Genomic DNA, 24,969 nt, shown 5'->3' with positions numbered 1-24,969 from the left:
AACTTGTGTTTGCGTCTCTCCACAACAACAGAAATGAGTTTGGCTTTCAGCGACCCCATCACTTTCCCATCTTACCTGTCCGCAATACGATGGCATATCACGGCTAAACTAAACCTCACAATATGTTTTCCTCGAAGGCGACCAAATTTTAGACATTATTATCGTTATAATTCTTTGACGAAATGTCTTTCTTTTGGCTGCGAGAAGGTGCAATTTTTCTTATCTATAATATACTCGTTTGGAATTTATTTTCAATAAATTTGTTTGTTTTCTAGCTGTTTATTCGCTTGTGTTTTATGTTTTCATTAATTCATCTATTTTCAGGAAAAGCAAAGCATGCTTCTTTGACACGCACAACAACTCTCAGTCAACAGTGGTAAAGATGATTTCAAAATATATAGCTGACAAGAACAGCTCTCCTTCAGTCAACTTAAATCAGCAATGTCATCTTAAAAACAAACAAACACACAAACAAATAAACAGATGTATATTTCCAGAAGCGTGCAAGTTTTCTTCAAATTATTGCATCCAATTAGGAGGATAAATATACCAGGAAATACATCTTCAAGGCGAAAGTGAAGATTTTTTTTTTTTTAACACTGGGAAGGCAGCACGTCCATGAAACGCTCTGTCTAAAACCGGCCTCTTTCCAAGCCGTCTTCTTCTTCGGATATTAATCATTGTCGAAATTTCTTTCGCCCTCGTGTATTTCTCGTCTAATGATAAATGTTGAAACAGGCGATCCATCGCGATCGAGTTCTACGCCTTCATTCTTTGCCAGCCCGTGAATAAAATGAATCGGGGAGTCGAATTCAAATCGTGCATATTTACGCTCAAAATTCTGACCTGAATTTTCTAGAATCCCTCAAGGGTGAACGGTGCTGCAAGGATCAATCAAAGCGCCCCTATCTCTTCTTCACCTGTCTCGATTCTCGCTTTTGAATTGTTACTAAAGTCAATTTACGTTTCCAGTTAACCACGGTATCAATAGCAAAAACGTGAGTGCATACATCTACTATTGCTATCACGGAAGAGTCGGCATTATATTACTGTAGAATTCAGAATTTTAGTCATCGTCGTGAATGAGGACGTACACCCAATTAGATTTGACAAGAAATCAGCAGCAAGAACAAAACATCACCAGTTAGATGTTGTAACTCTCCTAGACAGGTGCCTTTAACTCTCTGTTAAGTCTATAAACAGCTACTTCATTCTTGGTTACTGTTGTTACTTTTTTTCTATCAATGCAATTAATATATGACACCTGGATATTTAAAGACACTGTTACATCAAGGACAAAATGTCTTTGATTAAAAAAGTGCAATCGGTTTCATCAAAATCAGACATAAAATGAGAAAATGTGAACGAAATCATATCTTTATGGTCTTTCGTGTTTTCCACGAAGCAGAGATATTATCAGGAACAACCCCATACACCGTAGTACGTATATATTTGAAGAGGTGATGACGTCATCATTTCACACGTCTCTTAGTAACCTGTGCATTAATCTTTATTAACTTTCCTTTTTGACATGAACCCTGTGAGAACAAGTTGCATCATCAGAAAAAAAAATATTCGTTTGTTATAGTGTGTAGTCGTGCGACAACTTTGCAACGACATTTAATTTCAAGGGGGTATAGGGATTGTAGCTGCTAAATTATTTACCAACACAACACGATTTAGTTGGATAACGACGAATATTCGAAATATTAAAATAAAAAGGTACCCCAACAGTATCGTCATCAAAGAACATATCCGATCGTGGTTGCTACGCAATGGTTTATCAGTAATCGACAAATCGGGCCATTTTTGCTTGTTTTGCCTTAAGATATTTTATTCTTCATCGATGACACAACGATTGTACAAAACAAAATTCAGTATTTTACATTATTTTGCTTCCATGATTATTTCGCAATTTGATTATTTCGCAATCATAACCGATGGAAGTGATTTCTGCTGAAAATACTGAAAGGGACAGCAGACTACTGCTTGCTAGGTTTGTTGTGATCGTATACTCTAAGGTTGTGATTGAGGAATAATGCATGCCTTAAATACAAAAGTGCTCTCTTTTGTCAAAGCAATTTATTCATACTTACGATAGATATCACATAAGTTCTACGCAGCACGACGCTTGGGAACATGGGAGAGATTTTGGTTTCTTCTCCTTGTCTAACACATCGCTGGTCCTACGTTATCTAATACTTGTTTCAACAATTTCTGTGTCTTCTTCAGGTCCTACGTTATCTAATACTTGTTTCAACAATTTCTGTGTCTTCTTCAGGCATTGCATAGGGCTTCACGTGATGTTTAGCTTTCTTGTGCTGATTATCGAGGCAGTGGAGTAGTCATGACACCTAAGTGAGAAACACGTTCATCTTTCCTTATGATTAGTTGCTTTGTTAAATATGTGACGTTACAAAACGAACATCGCCCACCTGAGTAATGGAATACGAGAGGGAGGAGTATTTGTTGTAAAAAAGCATGATGTGAGATGCTTTAAACTTGAGACTAAGATGATCCATTTGGGTTATTGGCGGCCGACCGTAGGCCATATCCATTACGTCGTCTTCATTTACACCTACCTCCTTCACCCTGCTTTTATCCGCGCTGCTTAAGTAATTGGAAATCTCCTGCTTGAAGGAGATTATGAAACTTTTAAGCAGAAAATGAATTTTCTGCTTCTTTTTTTTTTTCTCTCTCTCTCGCTTTTTCCCCTGCTGTTTGTTATTTCCATGCATGAAATTGTTACTCAGGCAGATGTCACTCCGATCTACATAACTGCATGCAACATTAGCGAAATGCAAGGGCAACTTTTTTTATTATCAAGGTCTGAAAGGGTACAAAATACAGATATATCTCTCGAGTTTGTCTTCCATTCTTTTCATCTCTAGGTTGAGGGAAAACTACATTTCAGATAGACGAATATTTGTGCTATACTGGCCGTTCTGTTGTTTGTTAGTTTGTTTGCTTATTTTTGTAAATTGGAATTTCCATCTGCTTCTGTGTATAGCTGTATACGAATGGGTGAAACAACATGTGGAGGAGCTAACAATTCTCGTTGCATGAGAAGAAAAGTACAAAGATGAATGGGTCACGCTGCATCAGTCAAACTGTGGGAAACATCCAAATGATGGATCACAAACGGTATGAAATACTCCACGAGCTAGCCCCATTCGTTAACACACATCTTCTTGTGTTCTAGCAAAGGTTGTGCTCTCTGCAGATGGAAGAAGATTGAGACAGAGTAAAATAGACAAGAAGTGTAAACAGAAAGAAGAGAGTGATAGATTGATGAATTAGGAGGAGGATAGAAAGATAGACAGAAAGAAAGAGGGCTGAAAGAAACAAAGAAAAGTATGCGTTCCTAGGCAAATGCCTATAGAAACATCTATAACACAGTACCGGTCAAAATACAGGCCATCAGATCTTGAGAAAATTGGCTTTGGAGTTCAAATGAAGTCAAGCGTTTAACATTAAGTTCAGAGGTCAATTCAAAGCACCATAAAACATCCTTATAATTCAAGATCTTAGTTACAGAATCAAGCTTTGTGTGGAGCTCCACATGCCATGCCTCCAGCTACCTCTTTTCCTTGTGTCTAAACGGACTAAAGCCTGTGCGGATTGAATTTTCAAATATTTGTTACTTTTCACTGATCTTTTAGATATATGTTACAAAATTGTGTAGAAACACAATAAATGAAATTACCAGTAAATGAAATAAAGGAACCAAAATTTAGCCTTATTCAACTTGACAATATATGGGAACAGGTGAAGCAAAGCAGATGTCATCACAGTCACAAAAGATTGCATCTTGTTTTGTAACAAAAAAAAGTAAGAGTTACTGCATCTGTCCAATATTAAATGTATTATCAAATCTCTATCTCCCTCTCTCCCTCCATTTCTATCGTTCGATGTAAAATGGAGGTACATTACATGCATAGATTTTATTTTGTACACCACCTATGGTGTTTAACTGATTGCCTGTGGTTCCTGTGTAAAGTGTACAAGGATTTGATAATTTTGTAGAGAATGGGTTAAGATTCTAAACCTTTCAACTGTCCTTCATGTTCACCGTCTGTTACTTGACTATTTATTTTCAAAATTTCATCATATTTATTTCATCGGTAGAACAGCGTCCACAATGAATTCCTGATACATGACAGAGGCCCGAACGCGCAATGAACACTTTGAATTACTTTGTCATCTAAAAGCTTTCGAAGGCCAGATGCTTCAAATAGAATGTTGCGGTCATAAATTTCGAGGGAAGTGTTTACAAGATTCCATGTGATTTGCAGATAACATAGATATCTTTTTTTTTTTTCCTGGCTGTAGGTAAAATGAGCTAACTACTCAGTGTTCATGAGATTTACCATTAACATATTTTTGTATGCGTGATCTTTTGGCCTTCGCATATAGGTTGCGTGACACACGTCTCATAAAGTGAACATCTTCTCTTGTTCGACAACAGAAAATACGACTAAAGACAGGGCCAAAACCCATGATCGGAGCCTATTCAAAGTGCCGTGGTGGAGATGGAAAAGATCCTTACTGGATGAGGTTTATACATTATTAGTAGCTTTGTAGACTTTGTACATCTATAATAGGGAAAAATGAGGTTTTTATCTAACAGAACAGTCTAATTATGAAATGGACACAAAGACCTCCTACGAGTAACAGTTTTTATGAATACTCTCAAATTCTCGCAAATTTTCCACAGTTTTCACAAGTTTAAGATGACAAACAAGAAAACACTTTCTTCAGATCACGTGTTTCATTGAATTAAAAGTGCCTTCAAGTTTTGACGTTGGTCTTTCTAAAATTATGTTCTTAGTTGCTTCTTTTAACATTCCCCATCCCCGGGGTTTATAGTGGCAGACTGGGGGGGGGGGGGGGGGGACAGATGACATGCGAGACAAGGAAACGGGAGTCTCAAAGGGAAATATTATGAAGAAAAAAAGACAATATTGTAAACACGATGGAACCACACACGCACATGCAAACCGTGACAGACTGAATCCAGCTCGCACGAGTGCCAGGTCTCTCGTCATAACAAAACCACCTGTACACGATCATATTCCATGGTGTTTCCCATACAAGCACCGGTAATGCGATGCAAAATCAATTTAGGGAAAGGTTCCATCAGGAGGAGTTAATGGCGTTTGGTGTTCAAATCTGATGGATCCGACGAATCATGATTTCTATGGTTCATGTCATTCAACCAGTTGACAAAGAGCGCAAAGTTTAAAGGTACTGTTTACCATTGGGAATAGTGATTGGAAAATGTTCCGAGATATCACATTTGATGCATATTATATGTAGGTGAGTTGTATCACAAAATATTCTACCATATAAAAATTTCGTGATAAAGCCTAAAATATAAGAAGATATCGCTTTTTTTCCCACTAAACCACAACTGTATATAGACGGTTTAGTCTAGATAAATCTTTATTATAAATGTTGTTCACATTTTGTATATTCAACAATACTTAACATTGATTACACTGATTTAAATTTTTACATTGGTTGTTTCTATCCCTAACTCACATTTTAGAACTATTTTGAAGCATTAAAGGTGGGTTTTTGTTTCATCTACAAAATAATGGTATATAATGCCTTTAAGGTGAAATATTTTCTGTTTACTTCACATCTATGGGGAGGATAAAGACGATCTCTTCTTTAGCTTATCTCATAACCATTCTATCATCATTGCTACTATCATCAATTTTGTTGCCATGTGATTTTATTTTACTCCATCCGAAACCTGATACTCATATAAAAAGTCTTGTTACACAGTACTACTTTCTTCCTATTTCTCTCTCATTACGTTAAATATTGTATTATCTTTTCATTTTATCATTTATTTATATTATCATATTATCATTATATTATTCAACTGTTTTACGGGTCTGGTGTATATATATATATATATATATATATATATATATATATACACACATATATACATAATAATATGGGCCGTGACGCGAGAAAAGGGCCCTTAAAGCCGCTGCGCGCATACGCCAGAAAACGGCGCGGAAGTTTAACAAAGCAATACGCGCAAAAAAAAAGATCAACTAGCTAACTACGCGGAAATGCATAGACGCATCAAAAAGTGACAGGATTTTGGACAAAACATGCTGATTGGAATGTCATAATTGGAGCATTTAGGAGTGGAATTTTAGAAAAAGGTCTGCATATCTAAATTCCTCAGAGTTCCTTCTACAATTTGGAGGTGAAAAATCATTTTCCGTATTTAATACCCTAAGGGCCCTTTTCTCGCGTCACGGCCCAATATTTTATATTATATATATATATATATATATATATATATATATATATATATACACATATATATAGTTATACAAGGCGTATTATAATACGTTTCAGGGTTACATGATTTGTAGTTAAGATGTCTGCATATTTTATATATAATATAATCTATATATATACAGTACACAGTACTTGTTACACATCTTCATAACAGAAAACCTTTTAGTAACAATTAATGTGACTATAAAACCAGTGAAGCAGTGAATGTGAAACCAGTATGTGTATTATCACATTACTCTCTTATTTCAGCGCGAAAGCAGAAAAGTAAAAAAAAAAATGAAAATGAAATCTCTACGAGCAAATGATATTTCGTTTTCTTTTTTGGTTATGTTTGCTTTTAAGAAGAGGTATAATTTGGGTGTGAGATGGGGGATTCAGATTTTAACTTTTTGCGAGGTAATTATAAACCTCTACTGAAATATCAAAGCGCATACAATTCTAGAGGAATTCAAAGTTTATTTGATAAAAATTGGTTTTGAAATGGCTGAGATTTAAAAAAGCAAAATAAAAGCAAAGTGGTCCTTATAAAAAGTTAGGCTTTTATAAGGACCTTTTTTTATACCTCCTCTTCGAATTGAATGCGTTTTCATATTTCATATGAGGTTTCTCATTATCTCACAAGAAAGTTGGAAACCTGAAGCCCCATCTCAGCAACTACATCATCCCTTTAAAGTTGGAAACCTTTCAAAGTCGGAGGATGGAGCCCCAACTCAACCAAAACTATAGCCTCCCTTTAAAGTCGGGGATGGAGAAACTTTACCTTTGAAGAGTGGGCAAATCTTCCAGACTCCGAGACCACCGAGGCTGAGGAGCTGACCCAGTGACGTCTCGAAGAGGAACACCGGGATTCCAGCAAAGATCAGGGTCAGGAGGTACGGCACCAGGAAAGCACCTGTAATGATAAAGAGACATCAGGATCATTGCTACATAATGATATCACTTTATAGCAGAAAACGCTTTAGATCCGCATATAATCATATGGATGCACATATATCACTTATTTGTTTATCTTTCTTCGCAGACCTATACAAATTTACAATAGTATTTCTAAATCATCGTTTTCCGTCCGATTTCTACTATTGTGCTATTAGAATTATAAAATAGTACAGTGAGTTAGCTCAGTCGGTAGCGCGTCTGCTTCACGATCATAAGGACCCCGGTTCGATTCCCGAATCCCACTGAGCAATGTTGTGTGTAATCATACCGTCCCCTCTAGGTATAGTAAGAGGCAAAACACTCTGTCCCTCGGATAGGACATAAAATGGAGGTCCCGTGTGTGAGAGGGTCACAACTTATGCACGAATAAGATCCCGCTTCATTTATTCATCGCAAAGAGCAGGGTGTTCAACCAGGTGAAGTGGTCCTGCCTTACATCTAACTGGACCCCATGGGAGACCAGCTATTGCAGCTGAGATACGGACTAAATTCATGTTTTATTGAAACTTATGTGATTCAAAGTTCCGTAAAATATTACTAGTATGTACTCATGTAAGCGTTATGTATATTACTTTGTATTACTTTACATGGAAATAAAATCATTTTGAATTTGACTTTGACTACCCAGGCATCTTCTCAGATGGAAATGAAACAAACAAACAATTAACAAGTCTGTTACGCATCTCAATTCTTAACAAAACAACAGCATTTTTTTTTCTTTTCTCACAGAATGATAACAGAATGATAGATGAGATATTGAGGAAGAAGCTGAGCATAGACATATTTTATCACTTTGTATTCCTCTACACATGAATGTTTTATATGGAAAAGCCACACGCAAATCGTAGGTCGGATTATTTGAGTTATTCTTTCTACCAGCAAGCTGATTCTACTTCAAGGGATTGTACAGATGGCCTTCGGTAATGATCGTGAGAACGGTCTCGACAAATAAATGTTTCAATCCTGAGTTTCGATACACGTGGTCCACCCTAGAATGAAAAGAATCCTTCCTTTCCATAGCCCCTCCTACATTCCCCAACTTATTCCCATCAGCTTATCGCGCACACCTACATCGTTATAGACATGCACACACACACATGGTCACTGCATATGATATTTACAAATTTCATATCACTGGATTTCTGTCAAAGTTCAGGTCTCCTGGTGGGCAGAATTGTGGCAAAAGATAAACATTTGCAATGTCAACCGGCTGCTCCCCAGCTCACCACGGGGCGACTCCTGCCGACCCCGGCACTCCCCGTCCGTGCGGCATTGGTAAATCAATGATATCTATAATCCAATTTATCGAATCACCCATTCTAACGGGATGTCTTCAAACGGGGAGTTGACAGATGATGGACTCTGCTTTCATCCCCGGATCGTTTGAGAAAGGTAAAGAATCGGAAGGCATTTGGACAATATTTGCACCTCGAGGTAAACAAATAGAATAATTCATCTAGACGCGAGTGCTTCACAATTTGTTCTCACGAAAAATTTGAGACAAAATTGGTCTCGCCTGCATCGCTTCTCTGAAAAAAAAAAACACCCACACAAACTGAAAAGGTTTGACAATCTAGAGAAAGAGAGAGAGGGGGGGGGGGGGGGCTAAAGGACGAGAAAGGGAGAGAGGGGTGGAGGGGTAAGGGAGAGAGAGAGTCACTCTGACGTCTGAAGTTAGTGTACATGATAGCACCAGGTGAGTCAACAAGCTAGTATCTAATGACTGTGATCTGTTTGGATTATTGTCCAAGTAACTGTGAATAGTGTAGCTAACTTCAGCATATCGGTGCTACGTTCTCTTTGCGTTGAATGTTGATGGGAAAAACTTGGTGTGATTTTAAAGTATTAAAATCATCTTTGTGTTGGTTCTGGAAAATATTTCTTCCATCTAAGAGCATCGTGGAAAGCCTTTTGAGACATTCCGCTCTGAATTAACAAAAGCCGCCTTTCGCATGAAACAAAATGGTTAGGGTCTAAATACGAAAGTACTTTCAAATTTGATTGCATCGCTTTCAAGCTACCGATGTATGAGATGTGTTGATATTAAATCTATGCAGAGGTTTACTACTGTTGACAAGAAGTGAGGAAAAACCTTGATGAGTGAAAAAAGTTGGGAAAATGTGTTATCGAGGTCATACCGCGAGATCTCAAATTCATACACACCCCAGCACGGTTTATATCATGAAATCGTTAAACTATGCTTAGAAGTTTGCTGGTGACAACCCATATAATACCAGTTCTATGGGTCGGACTTCCCCTTCCTACATCTGCCCCCCACCCCTTTTTCCCCCTTTCTCACTCACATGTGGAATCGTGACAGTAATACTTTGGAGAAACGATTTATGGCATATGAGAAACTGCACTGAATTGTCATCTTTATTTGCGCTACCCTCGAAGAGTCAAGGTCATAATATGGAGTCAATCATGAATGCAGAGAAGCGAGTCTCTGGAGAACAGGCAATGTTCAGAAAGAATAAAATACCATTACTGTGCAGGTCTTTTCTTTTACCTTTCACTCTGGTTACTCCAGGGAAGAAAAAAAATGAATTGAGATACATGATGTTTGTTTATGAATGGAGAAAGATCAGTTAAAAAGAAAATGCTGAATTCAGCGTTTAGTTTGATGCGGTGAGAATGATGTTGGTCAGCATTTGGTTTCAAGACTATACTGATCCTCCGATGTTCTAAAATCCCGTGCAGTTGTGTTGTGGACGAGGGTATTCATACCAATTAGTTGGGGCAATTACCTATTTACATTTGCAAACGCTCGATTTGTTGTACACATTCATACAGGTGGTAACATGAACGTATAAAATCATCCCAAAAATTTACAAATTTTATCCTGTGATCGGTTGGCAGGTTTCAATTTCTTCTCTTATTCATCTGTCATGATCATCGTATAGAGTTTGTCATTACACTTTAATAATAGGGTATACACTATGAATTGTGAGCATAGCCAAATATTAGGGCTTACATTAAACTAAATCTGGTGGAAGAGACGCTATGCAGTAATCCGTAATGAATTTGATGATTTCTGTCGGATCCTCGCGTTGTTTAATGCTGATGAGTGTTAATTCGTAACTTTGTCTGGTTCGCTAATCTTGTAGAGAACACTACGTGTGTCGGGATGATGTAGAGAAATTATAGAAAAACGTAAGAATGATAAAGAGACTAAGACTTTGTACATGATTAACATGGCTACTGTGACATGGAAAAGCATATCATGCTACAATCTTGTGTCTATGGGTATGATATCCGTTTTGAGTGTTTATAAGTGGTATCAGTCATCTCCAACAATTTTCGTTCGGTTGGTTGCAATTTCGATTTTGCTCTTCTGAACCAGATTAATCACCAATATCCATCATGCGGCAGAATGAGATCACAGCATGCAGTGATTGCATTGACATCGTTATAAGAAGCTATGTAGTATAATCATCTCAATTTCACGCGCAATCATCAAATCCAACAAGTTCTGATGATATTTTCTTTCTAACAACAATCGTTGCGATCTATGATCTATGATGAAAATCATAGTGATGGGGTCGGTAGATAAAACGAGGCAAATTCTCTGCATGGCAGAATCAATACAATACAGAGCACAATCGTGATAGGCCATTGTCAATCATATTCTCCGGTTAGTACACATAATGCATACTGGAAATGTGTATCGCTGATGTGAAAATAAATGAATCATACTTACGATTATGAAAGGTAAGTCTACGATACTATACGTCATATAAACCAGATCTATCAAGAGACACATTTACTTCAGCTCGATATCTCACAGATGAAATTCACCCTCTCCATCTTCCAATATTAAGATTAACTCAACTCTAACGCCATTAAGATCTAATGATTACGGTAATGTTGTTAAAAAGATCTGAGAAATCATGAGATATTATCCAAGAGTTGTCATACATCGAGCAGTTGGGCAAAAAAAACCCCAAACAACACATGTCATGACAAAAGCAAGATGTCCTAGCGAGAAAGACCTCTTACCTGACTTCCAAAATGTTTCTACAAACCGATATCCTATTCCAACGGGTTTCTGATTTCTATTTCCATTGATCTACTGACTGACTTGCTATTGAAAAGAGGAACGATCGGCCCAAGGACGTTAAGTTGTTGATGCAATACGCTATTCTTGTAGTTTAAGTGGTTGCGATGACAACTGCACAACGATAAATTTGCTGAATTTTGTTATTTTTCTGTTACCATTGACTGATTGAATATCACCATTGCTAAAATCTTTACGAAACTATTTTATGCAGAATATTTAACTGATTAGGTGAACTGCGATAAGATACACAGCTTCAAGAGAGTTGTTTGAATCGAACAAAATAGGTCAAATCTTAGTGGAAAAGAGGTTGTGATCTAAATCTCTAAATCTTCCACAGACTGCGGAAAGTTTGAAAAGGCATTTCAAGTTTCATGATAGGAAACATATGCACAACAGCTGTAAGTATATTATATGCTTTTATTGCGCCCTTTCTCTTTTGCTATTTTTATATTCGTTATAACCAATCCTTTCATATTCATTATTCAATTCTTCAATAGCAAAATATTTATAGATATGAAAGCTTTCGTATACGAAGAAAACATCAGATAACAGCATAACCAGAAAGAGGCCCTATTGTTGAGAAGGCGCCATTTTACAATAGATCCCATTAAGTATCACTTTACAAACTGATTGCACAGCACGTCGATATAACCGACCGATGTCTTCCATCACTCTTTTTAACGAATTCAACTCTGCGCGCTTTGCCCCGATTATCGCAAATAGCCATCTAATCCATCGAAATTGATATCGAACTATTGTCGAAAAGCGCGGGAGAGCACGAGGGAATAGAAGACTGCAATCCCCTCTCCGGTTGGCCATTCAAAAACGTCACTGATATATCACTTGGGCTCAGTAAACCGATCAAGAACACTCGATCAGGGGCTGAGGAAAAAGACATTGGTTCAATTATAAAACCGTAACGCACAATGCTGCGGTTGAGGCCACATTATTGTATAACTGAAGTAACGACATTAGACGATTTTCAAACTGTCGAGTTGTTATTGGTTTTGATTGATCGTCAGTCTTCCACGAAACGAATGAAATTCACTGCACCATGTCAGATTTCAGCATGTGCACACTCGAGGACTGTCTGACTATTATTCTAAATGCAATTTTTGAAAATTACATGATATAAACATGACGTTTGAAAAGATCTGCTTATGCCGACATGAATAAAATCAGTGATTTATTACGCTGCAAGTGAGTGGTGTTTAAAAAAAAATCTTCCCATAAAGGCAGTGTAACAGAACTGCCTCATGAATGCATACGAAATGTCAACAGAATTTCCCATACATTCATGTTGCCGCTGATTGTACACCTCCGTACACCGGCTTGTACCGAAATGGCGTCACGTCGCGTTGACTGCACCTCACAATGTGTGCATTCTTCTCCTCCCCCGGTATTTCGGAAAATAATCGTTTTTGAAATTTTCTATTCTTATATAATTTCAAATACCTTTGCCTGACCTATTTCAGGTATATACCAGCCTGTCTTGCAGTCAACCATTTGCAATGTAATAAGAGATGCATGCACGCTGTAAGGTGACAATGTGACATATTATGTCTATAAACATATAGGTATCTAAATAAACAATAAATGTTGAAATAACATGAATTTACTATAACCTTTGACCAGTAAAATGTCATTATGTATGCTGTCATGTTTACACGTGTGCCAAATTTTAGCAGAGACTTTAGGTCGAATACTTCTTGGGTAATTCCATGAGCAGGGATTGCTTGGAATAAACTGACATTTAATTCTGACTTCGCCTGAAATGAAAATTTGATCAAATCGTCACGTCATAACACGTTTTGATGACACCTATAACGTTCTTTATGTTTTGCATTAAAGGGTATACTTCTAAATTTGACATACACCCATTACCCGTAGCTTTACATCAGAACTGCCCAAAATTTCCTAAATGAATAACATTGTCGTTCAAAGTCCATGTCCCAAACTTTGAGTATAATTACATAAAAAAGAGGAATTCAGGATTTGGTAACGAACATTGGCCTAATGGTTTCGATTGCATTTTCGCAAACTTTGATTTCTTTATTGACCTCGGCTTGTGTGCATTTCGTGACGCAGACTCAATTCCTTTGACTTTCATTTTCAAGTCTAAGAATAGGAAATGTAGTTGCCTAATTCGGTCGGACGCGTTTGGTACAGGTTAATGCATACGTTTGTGATCAATAATGTAGAGTGTGTGTGTGTGTGTGTGTGTGTGTAATCAGCAGGACTTTCTGTATCCATATAGTGTGTGCGTGGTGGTGGTGTGTATGCATTGAGTCTGTACGAAAGAGTCAGTGAAAGTGACAATGAGCAAAAGGGTGCGTGTGAGAGGTGGTGGGAGGGGGAGAGTGAATATCGAACCTTTATCACATGTGTATTTGATTTGATTTGATTCATTTTGATTTGATTTGATTTGATTTGATTTGATTTGATTTGATTTGATTTGATTGATATATTATCTGTATGACCATCACTTTACAATTCGTTATTTTCAGCAGTTTCATCGAACATAATGTTGCCTATATGGTGCTTCACACCAAGTTTATTTCCTGCAATTTCAACTATTTTCATTACAATATATTACATCTGTGACATATGCGTTACAGATGTCATTACATAACGGTTGTCAACATAAAGCAAAAAGCTTGGATATGTGGTAACCAATGATACATAGCTTTGATGATATAAGAAGGAGGTCCGACATGATGCACGTGGAAGAGAAGGAAAAGAACAGAGAGCGTGAGAGAAAGAAAGACAGGGAGGTGATAGAAACATCCCGATAGTCACTGCCAGATCAACTCGCAATACATTACAGAGCAGTGGCGGATCCAGGAAATCCGTAAAGGTGGGTGGGGGGGGGGGGGGCGAAGAAATGGGTGCCACTTCCGGATTTAGTCATCTGACAAGCAAAAATAACAAAGCAAAACAAAACAAAAACCCCCGCAAATGCCCCCTTTCATTTTTCTTTTTATTTCTTTTATTTTCAAGGGGGGGGGGGGCTGGTATGCCCCCCATCCGCCACTGCAATGATGTATTCATGTACAGCTAGACATAATAATAGTGTAGCTATTGTCAAGTAAAGGTTATCTACATTGAACTTAAAAGAAACAGTAACTAAAGAAACACACACAGTTTAAGATAGTATATCGGCCTAGTAGGTAATGGTAGGGAAGAGCATTACTTGGTTGGATAACAAGAATAACAAACAAGAGACTGAGGCGAAATATAGGCACAGGCTGGTGCTATGTATTGTGAGAGAACATTACCCCGATTATATCATCTGTGACAGGATCTCATGAGTGTATGTATATCATTTTTCCTTCGATATCAACACTTTTTTGTAACCATCCTATCAAATTTTCTTTAAAAAAATATATATACAGTGCATTTTCTTGGCAATTCATTCTTGTGACTGCTAGACATGAATATTTCAATGAAATATCTAAGTCATTTGTACCATGCTCCTTCTTGATAGAATGAGTCGTTAGGTAAATACAGGTGTTTTGAGTGAATCGTTCTGTTTGGTGTTACAGAACCAAAGCAGGATGGTATCCTGGGAAAGAAATCTGTAAAAGGTTCAGCTGTAAGTCTGCATGTGTCATGAAGGTCCAGTTTTCCTTCTTTTCATTTTTTTCGTTGTGGACATGGTACCAATGCATTCATGTTTTATTTGCTCTTTAAAGCTCCGCAAATCTGGATGTGTGGAATTTCCATAGTAAGCCCCAAAAGCTGTCTTGACCTTTAAGCGTAAAATGAGAAGGTGAGAAAAAAGTCATATGTGTAAATGTGACCAGACAAATTAAAAACATGGCGACCAGGAGGCACCTTCCTGTTCGCGCCCTTCAAAACAGATGTGTGTTGCGATGACATGATTCATGCTGCTAGAAAGTGTTCAATCTTGTGAATGTAGCGTGCATGTTCACATTTACCGAAATTAAGCCTCAAACACTTCTTAGTATTGTGAAATCAACAGAACACCGACGAGTTATTATAATGTGTTACAGTGTGTTTCTTTTATTGAGTAGCATTGTGCACCGGTTGAATATTTGCCTGACCGATAATAATGATTATGATCATATTTATTCAGTATGATCATAATCATATTCAATCCGATCTGTTTGGGTTGAAAAGTCGAAACGATCCATTCATTAAAACAATGTAAAGCTACATCCAACACGTAATAATGATCCAATATACAATAGAGATGTAGCACCATGCACACCGCACACACGAATGAATGCAAAAACTTGTTCACACTTTTGCATCGGCAGTAGATAATACCCCAAATCGTAATAACACAAACAAATTGTGTATTCAATGCATGATTCATCACATGGTTGGTGGTTAATCATGTCCCTAGAATAACTGAGGACACGAGTTTGTCTACAGTCAGCAAATACTTTTCATGATAAGTATGATCCAGATTTGCCAGTGTATTTTTATGTAACTCGCGGCCCACCATACAAAAACAAACACCACGAACAATGAGTAGGTCCTACATAGAAATACGTTCAACTTTTCATTAGTCATGTTTCTCAAAGCCATTAGCGGAAAAGAAAAAGGGAAGGCAGCGTTCTCGGATTAGAGACGCAACAAAATGTGTGTGTGTGTGTGTGTGTGTGTGTGTGTGTATGAGTGTATGTCTGTGTGTTTGTGTTTGTGTGGTGTTTGTTTGTGTGTGTGTCTGTGTGTCTGTGTCTGTGCGAGATGAAATATTTGTATCAGTATAGCGAATGACATACGTATTTGTCTGTTTACAATGCTGCAAATATAAGTCACACATGAGAATCCGTCTTGACCACTATTACATTAATACAAATGCGGACAACATGAATATCAGGTGGACACCACGACCGAACATCAAAATGATGAAAGAAGGATGAGAAGCTGAAAGCCAGTTAGAGGACCATAATCATCCAGAAACATACACACAAGGAGGAAATTCATGACTCAATATACAAATCGCCATTATGTGCATAATGAAATTTCTTTCTACATATTTGATATGCCTTAAAAAAAAAGCACGAGTTTTCACCAATAACGCTGTAACACTGTCTTCATTTTGTAGTGAGGAGATCTAAATCTCGTCTCTTCGAAACCTAACACCTCTTAGTTTGAACCAATAAACGAGACCAGTCACCCTCAACCAAATTATCGGAGGGAATTGAATTTTCAACTTAAATGTGTTTAGATTGTCATCCCCAGGGTTTCGGCACCTGCTTCGTTGCCTTCTTTCAGACGCTGAAAAATGAAAGAAAGAAGAAGAAACACCCTTCTCGAAGACTCTGTGAATTTATCCTGTGAAAGCTGGTCTGATTACTTCGTAATATAATGTAACCCCTTTCTGCCATTTTCAATACTTGTTTGTATTCTGTAAAAATTTGTTTGCAATTGTTATAACTTTCTTACTTTATGTGCAAAGTTTATTTGTTTTTGCCCGTTTATCGCTTGCCTTATGAGCTCACAAAATTCTGTAACGACGATTAAGTTATCGTTGAAATATTACTGATGAAATTAAAAGGAAGTGCACGAAATAACAGGCTTGCTAGATACCAATCACTGAAAAAAAAAACACTCTCACACATTATCTATTTTTATGATTCAAACAATACAAATACAAACTTCTCATCAATGACATTTATATGCCTCTTAATCTAAAACGCGAAGAGTTCATACCAGTCTCCTCTTCTCACTTGGTACCAGCTTGTATATTTTGTGGTAACAACTTTCCGTATAGAATGGTTAATAGTTTACCACTATCTGACACGAAATATGAAATTTATCCAACTCTTATTTTTTTTTCAGCGGTGATATTCGTTACAAGGACAGTTAAGCAAATTGACTGATATGATGATGTCATCAACTTAAGATTCTTCCATTGGTTTCTAGACAACAAAAACAAAAACAACAACAACACACTTCAACACTTTCCTTCAACAGTCATCACCAATGTCCCAAAAAAAAAAAGAGAAAAAGAATAAGTCCCTCCTTTTTATTCCATGCAAATACATATCATATAGTGAAGATTTAAACGTGTGTAAATATATTGGAAACTTGGCATGCCACGAAATCATCACCATTTTCTATTGCATATATGTGATCGCTATTTGTGTCATGGTTTGGTGAAAACGTGTGACCCTTTCAAAATTTTGTTTGTTTGCATTTTTTAGCCAACCTGAATGACGTGTAGAGTTGCGCTTTCAAAATGTGTAATGTCGTCCACGTTCTTGGTCATTGGAAGCTATGATTAGTAAGCTATGATTTCTCTTTCTCCAAATACCAACGACATTACTAAGCTTTGCATAAAGCCCACAGGGGGAAATAAGAATATTACGCTATGTCAGAAATACACCATTTATTAACAATCATGGATCAGAGAAAATATTACATTTTCTCTAATCTAGTCATGTTTTCTATTTTGGTCATCAAAGTATTACCTTTAATGATAGGCTTTTCACAACGAAAACTGAACAGGCAAGTAAAATCTGTACGTTGCATCAAGCATTGTCAAGAGAGAGGGAGAGAGAGGGGGGGGGGGGATGAGCGACCGAACTTTTGCTGTACGATGTACCTTATTCAATGTGAAAAAAAAAAACTGTTCCAATTTCATACCATGAAACTTCAGAAATCTGGCGTCGACCCAATCTCTAATGTTTAACGAACTCATGGGCGCATTTCATTCAAATGGTATACCAAACTTGGTACCCGTATTACTCGTCATGGCGGGATCATGCGGTTCCCAGCTTTAAACGGGCTAAATTTAGCCGTACGGTCTTCGACAATCGAACGCTGGGATTCAAGCTCCTCAAACTCTGGAGAGATTGGTGTGGAGCTCTACGTTTGGCAAGGATGACTTCTGCAAACAAGGTGATGATTCGGAGACTGCGGCTCCATCGATCAGTGCCACATTCTTTCACTGCCTCCCGTCGATTTGCGCCGATGGTTTCCAATAAAACAAGGAAGAAAAAAGGGGGAAAGTTCCTGCCTCATGGAAAAAGAACAGTAGGAAAGATCAAACGAGCAGAAAGACACACCTGGTCTTATGGAGGAGAGCATGCAGTACAAAATAACAACCTACGTAACAGAGAAAAAGGAAGAATTGAGCACAGAGAAAAATGTACAAGACAGGCAGTGACACGGTGACCAAAGGTTTTATCAGAACTGGTTCTCTTGAAAGTGGGGGGGGGGCAGATTCAAAGATCAGGGTGACACTACTAGAAACTAACATCAACAGTGTGATCGAAAGAGTTGAAGTCTCGTCGAGTGGTTATGTTGAGAGCATACAACATCACAAGCTGAGAGTGAGGAAGGAAGAAGTACGTCGAGGGCAGTACCACAAAGTGACAGCTACGAACGCATTGCAAAGCATAGAGAATGGAAGAGAGACAATCTGAAATCATGAGGGGAGAGAAAGAGGGGGGAAAAAGAGATAGAGGCAGAGGATGATGAAGATGAGAGGGCAAAGTGATTGAATTGCTAGAGATGGAGAAATGGTTTCTCTCGTTGTTTAATCAGCTTGTGCTGGCTAAACTCGATTTCGATCGCTGCAAGTTTAATCAGGCTTCGTTCGATGCGCCGCAAATCGGTTTGTTCTGAGCGATTAGCGACATTTTCTTCTCCCATGGAGCATCCAGGCAAGACGGAGGTAGAGGTCCCCTTTCCACCACCCTCTCCTCTAGTCCTCTTCCTTGCTCTAATATTGCCCTTCGTTCTTCCTCTCTCTTTGCCGTATTCATCTTTTGATTCTTACTCTCTTTTTCTTAAATCTCTTATGAAAATCTTCTTTTGTTGAGGTATCATTTTTCCTCATTCCGTTTGCTGTCAGCAGACTTTTTTCTTTAAACTTCTGCTCTTTATCACTGTATATATCATTTTCACATGTTTTCTGCCGGTTAATAGTTTGCACCTATTAATGATCGCGTCACCTTTGTTACAGTAGGTTTTCATCTTTGTTCTTTAAATTTTCTCAGATATGAAGATATAATCAAAGAGAAAAATAATCAAGATTGATTCTTCTGCTTTAGGAGCCCAAACCCATTATTGAAATCGATGAGTAATGTTTGTCTATTTCTAAGTAAGAAACATTGATTTCCATCTTTGTTGAGAGTTTGACGTGGTTGCAGTTTTGACCTCCTTAATTGGGAATGGGATCGTAGCAGGAATTTTGGAGCTAGGAACTTCTCCTTAAATCCAGACCTGCATTCTCATCATACAGCAAACCTTGGCAGTCCAAATCAAATAGCGTGATACATATACCCTATTTTATGCTGTCAGTTTGAAGATAAAAACTTACGAAAACGCCCAATTTGCATATTTGGCATCTTGTTTTTTCTTTTCGTATATAATATCCTGTGTATACAAAACAAGACTGCTTTCCCAATTCTGTAAAATCCCCTTATTCGTCAGACGTATCAAAATAATGACCAATACGTTACTCTACCATCAGTGACATAGATTATTATTAGTGCAAGATAAATCCATAATGTCGTTACAGGTGCATGAATGTTGTGCAGCGAAACACGGATTGTCTCCGAGCGAGGGAGCGGCCATTCTTCGAGCACGAAATCCCCCACCGTAGACTGGTAGATGGAGGTTAGAGATTACGAGTCGGGGTTTTTAGTTCAACCAGACCTAGATTTCGCTTTGCGTTCCCATCTTATCAGCCAACAATAGACATGAACGATGTGACTTTGTTGCGATCTCTTGAAAAAGAGAACATCGATTTTTTTTTTTCTGTAGGATGCGGAATTTCGGAGGATTTGGCTTATTATAATGTATCTGTTTTCTGGGTAGTAAATACGATATTAATATCGCGCAACTCTGATATCAAATAAAGTGCAGTGCCAAATTCTAATGTAAAACGTTTACTCATAGTTTGTGCAAAATAGTTCTGCACAATCTGTATGATTCATATTTCTATTTGTTTCCTTGGTATGTATTCACTAATAAATATATATAGAAATAAATAAATAAACGTGTGTATTTGTATTTCATACATTGTCTCAATGCGACCATTCATAAATTATGACATTCAGGTGGTTAGGTATTCTACTATAAAAAAAAAAAAAAAAAAAAAAAAACCCGGCATTTCTCTCTACGATGGACGGAGTAAAAAAAAAAAAAGTGTCTCCACATCTTCATAAGATCCTGCCTCCTTGAAATGCAGTTTGAGCAATACCTTTGTTGTCATACAACAGTGATCAATAAATATGTTCAATAAAAAATGAGGAAATAAATATTCTATGAGTACCTCACGGGAGTACGTTTTAGATGATCCTCCTTGCAGATTGGTTTGCGGAGAATGTGCTTACGCATAATGGCGCCGCCACTGTCCGTACAGGTACATTACGTTTATTCTAGTTAAAGAATTAAATGGAAAAAGAAACAAACAACATCTTGTGAGCCGCCCTGTAACTTCGATCACTGGGAAATATCTCCCGAGGAATCGGGAGGGGAGGGGATATATCATTGACCTTTGGCCCCCTCCTTGGAATAAAAAAGAAGACGTTTCGAGGATCTTGAAATGTAGTGTGGAGAATAATCTCGATTCTTTGCCAAGTAATGGTTAGATTCCCTCATCCTGCACTGTATGAACGTACTGGGACACCTTCATATCTGATCCACAATGTTCTTCTTGAATTTGATACAACACTGGTCAGCTGGTAAAATTGGAATGTGACCATGAAAGAGTCCAGTGGATATGAGACCAGCTTTATCCCATTGCAGACGGGTTGATTTTGCTACAACACGCGTTTCCCAGACACTTGCCCGAGTATACTCGGGACTCGTCCTCAACGGGTTAACACTGGTAACGTTGCAACTGATTGACAAATTACCCTAGTGAGCCGTGCTTCTATTTGCCTTCGTCGATATGATTAAGCGTATGCACTAACAAAAGAGGATTTTAGTTTCGTCATGGAACTCCATGGTTCCATCAGGGGTGGGCAGTAAATGCTCCATTAACTTGTCTATAACTTACTGTTCCATGGGCTACCACGGTTCCCCACACGGATCATAGGCATATCACTGGGGACTCAACAACTGAACTGTACCGAACAAGTTTAAGCAAGCAAGTAGCGTGTATGCTGCCAAAGTTTTAGAACCCGAAAGAGTTAAGAACTTTCACCTGAACTACAGAATAAATGTGAACGTGGCTAGTAGACAAAAACAACAAAGCGGTCTAACTTTTTTTTTCTGTAACTTTTGATGGAGGGTATAAAAGTCATGGAATATGAACATTTAGATATTACTCCCTTAGCTGGGGTGTTATCTACGTTTGAACATTAAAACCTGTCACTCTCATCTCGTTCGGGCTACTAATATCCTGACTTCAAGACATCTTGGGAAAGCTTGAAGAACTGTTACCTCTATTTGTGTATCAGTCGTGTATCCTATACGTCGGAAACTTTGCGACTTGTTTATCATGTATAAATCTCTATCGCACGCTTGCTCAAATCACGTTGCCTCGTTTTGTGATTACACCGAACAGTTGGTGTCATTCTCTACGTTACCCTCTGTGACCTATCTCAATACTTTGCTACAAGCTACCTCCGGCTAAGATAGAGTGTTCCTTTGTAAAGAAAGAAGACATGTAGTGGATGACAAGAATCTTGTCAAAACATGAGAAAGACCATGAAGACGGTTAAAAAAGAGAATTAGAATGACAGCAAGTGGAAAAAACACGTGGGAAACCTGTTCGAATGTGCCAGAAATGTTTTTCGTACATGTCAATGGTTTCCCTGTGTGTGTGTGTGTGTGTGTGTGTGTGTGTGTGTGTGTGTGTGTGTGTGTGTGTGTTCTAGAGGATGAAATTTCACGATTGTGGTCTAGCTGTCATCATAGGATAACCTGACGTCATATCCACGTGGCAATTCTCTGTAGTTCAACATATTCAAGAGTTGGAATACCTTGAAGAATAATTCCAAAAACTGGTTTCTTTTTATCTCTTGTTTTATGTTTGATTGTTATTTCTTTTTAAAAAGTCAGTTTGTGTTAAAAAAAGAAAACAAGTTCGCCATACATAAGTGTTTGAATACTTGCTAACATCTTTCAAGAAATATAATGCCTCCGGCACCCTTCAGGAGGAGGCATAAAAAAGTTTATGTTTCTTTTAATACTCTTTTGTTTTTCTTGATGAGAGGTGGGGATACAGCGGGTGGAATTCGTATCCTCTTACATTGTTTAGTTAAATGCATATTCTTTCGCACCGTTTCGTATTGCAGGTGTGGCCTTTTGTTGACCTCTTTTACGAAGTCTTCCACTCAGCCTCTAGCGGTTGAGTTCTCTTCGAGGAACCTCGATGTTTCTTGGTACAGTTAAGGTATTCCATCTCGGCGGGACACTCGATTGAATTCGACTGACAGTGCCTGGCTGAGACATCAAACGGAAGCAGTTTATCCAATTAATGGCCAGAGAAAATCGAAGAAACATGGCAGGGGGTTTGGACGTGGGCGGAGGAAGTGGTGGCGTATCAAGACCTCAGTAGTGTGGGTGACTGGTTACCTATCACGGTGCGTGAAGGGGGTGACAAGTAAATGTTAAAACAATACTGGACAACTTGTATATAAGAGTAGATAATTTCAACATTATCAGGAGGGTGTGGAAATGTAGGTTAAAGTCTCAGGAGAAAGAATTAGGGGTTCTTTTCCTCCTGTTAATGGATGATAGACCCAAAGAACGAGATCTGAATTTAGGCCAATATGGGCACTACTGTTTCCTTCGCACAGCAGTGGGAATTTTACCTTCGAGTAGAAAGTAGATTGGGGCCCTGCCTCCCTTTGCCTTGTGCTCAGCTAATGATAATACATCCCTCGGAAATATCTCTTTGATAAAATCTATCTTTATATGCAAGGTTTACAAATAGATTGCGACAATGAAATTAATTCTTCAATCCAAGTGAAATTACTAGGATGTGCGATGCAGTACGATTTCGTTTTATTCATTCTAGCAATCTCACTAACTCTCCATTCTGTACGACATTCACAGATGAAAGCGCTCCAATCATTCAAAACTCATCACTACTCGAGTCAAAGATACGACATGATACATACACACAAACTCAGATTTTATTGAAATGGAATGGTATTTGCGTGAACGATTAACAACAAAAAAAGTTTCCTCGCTCCACGGTCAACATTTATGCGATTCACTTTTGAGGCTTAAGGAAAGCGATTAATCTTACTCCTGGAGATTAGAAGTTAGAAGTGACAAGCGAGTGCTTACTGTCGTGAATGCTTGTCCATTATGGGATTCCGATTTTTATACCATTGTGAGTACCAACTACTGACATCTGCATGATAAACCGACTCATACTGCGTGCCTGGTGACTGCCTGCGCTTTTCGAGTACATACGGGGATTTCGTTCCTAAACGCACGCTGATCACTAATCGAATATCCCCAGGTTCGTTAGAACAGGTGCAACAACTAGATAGAGCAAATAAAAATGCACACAACAAAGAAAGCTGTGAGCAAGGGTAAATGTTGCGTGTGGATTAAGTGAAACTCCATTGTATGTACAAGTGCACTGTGGTAGCCGGAGTAAATTTAAACAAAATGCATTTTATTCAAATCGGGCATGTCCGATTTAATGAAACACATATCTACTATACTGCTTGATTGATTTTAGCTACAGCTCAATATGGAATGACCTTCAACTTCAGATCTTTATATGACTAAGCACATGGTTAAGCTTAACTATTAAAAAGCTTGTGTGTATTATAGCTCTGTGGATAAGACCGACATGGCAAAGAATCAGGACTACTGTTATTATTTTCCTAGCAGTCCACTTCATTATCCTCAATCTATCTATTTATATTATATTTATATCACTGCGCTCTTTTGAAAGATATCTTAGTATGACGATGACATAGTTTGTAGGTGAACGTTATTGCTTCAAGCTTTATGCTTACCTCCATAATGGACACAGTGCTCACTTTGGTCAATTCGGATAAAATACTGGACCTTTAGTGAGGTACGTATTCTCCTGTCTCAGCAATAAAACTATTGTCTGCTTTAGTATTCATTACTCCCAACATTAAAGGTACAGTTTACCTTTGGGAGAAGTGATTTCAAAAATGTTCAAGATATCACGTATGTGTGTAGGTCTGTTGTATCACAAAACATCCTACCATATAAAATTTTCGCAATAAAGCCTAAAATACAAGGAGATATCAGTGTTTTTCTCAATAAACCGTAACTGTATATGGTTTAGTCTGGAAACATTTTTATTATAACTATTGTTCACATTTTGTGTATTTAACAATACTTAACATCAATTATACGGATTCATATTTTTACAGTGGTTGTTTCTATCCCTAACTCACATTTTAGAACTATTTCAAAGCACTAATGTTGAGTTTTTGTTTCATCTGCAAATGATAAATTATGTCTTTAATAGTTACATTTGCATTCCAAATAACTAATTATATAGTCAAGCGCTCATTACATGCCACGTGTTTTTGGTTTCGGATTCAGTTAAAACGAATGCATTACGCATGGCTATAATTTTGTGCAAGATATTATGCATCATTTGAATACGAACACAATGGAGTTTCTTAGCGGTCCGTTTGTACTCTTATATAAGGCACCCCCTCCAAAAAAAAAAGAATATATATACTAAGAATACATCATCT

General features: G+C 37.8%; 1 protein-coding gene across 1 annotated transcript in view; it reads right to left on the bottom strand.

Annotated features, from left to right (window-relative positions):
• Positions 1-24,969, bottom strand: part of LOC140238589 (sodium- and chloride-dependent GABA transporter 1-like) — a 92,238-nt gene that overhangs the window by 38,307 nt on the left and 28,962 nt on the right. Inside the window, exon 2 of the mRNA XM_072318490.1 lies at positions 7,091-7,222. Coding sequence (XP_072174591.1) covers positions 7,091-7,222 — 132 coding nt within the window. The remainder of the gene's footprint in view (positions 1-7,090; positions 7,223-24,969) is intronic.

Source organism: Diadema setosum, chromosome 2, assembly GCF_964275005.1.
Source record: "Diadema setosum chromosome 2, eeDiaSeto1, whole genome shotgun sequence".
Lineage (NCBI taxonomy): Eukaryota > Metazoa > Echinodermata > Echinoidea > Diadematoida > Diadematidae > Diadema > Diadema setosum.
Note: the sequence above shows the minus strand (reverse complement) of the source record. Positions and strands in the feature narration are given on the sequence as shown.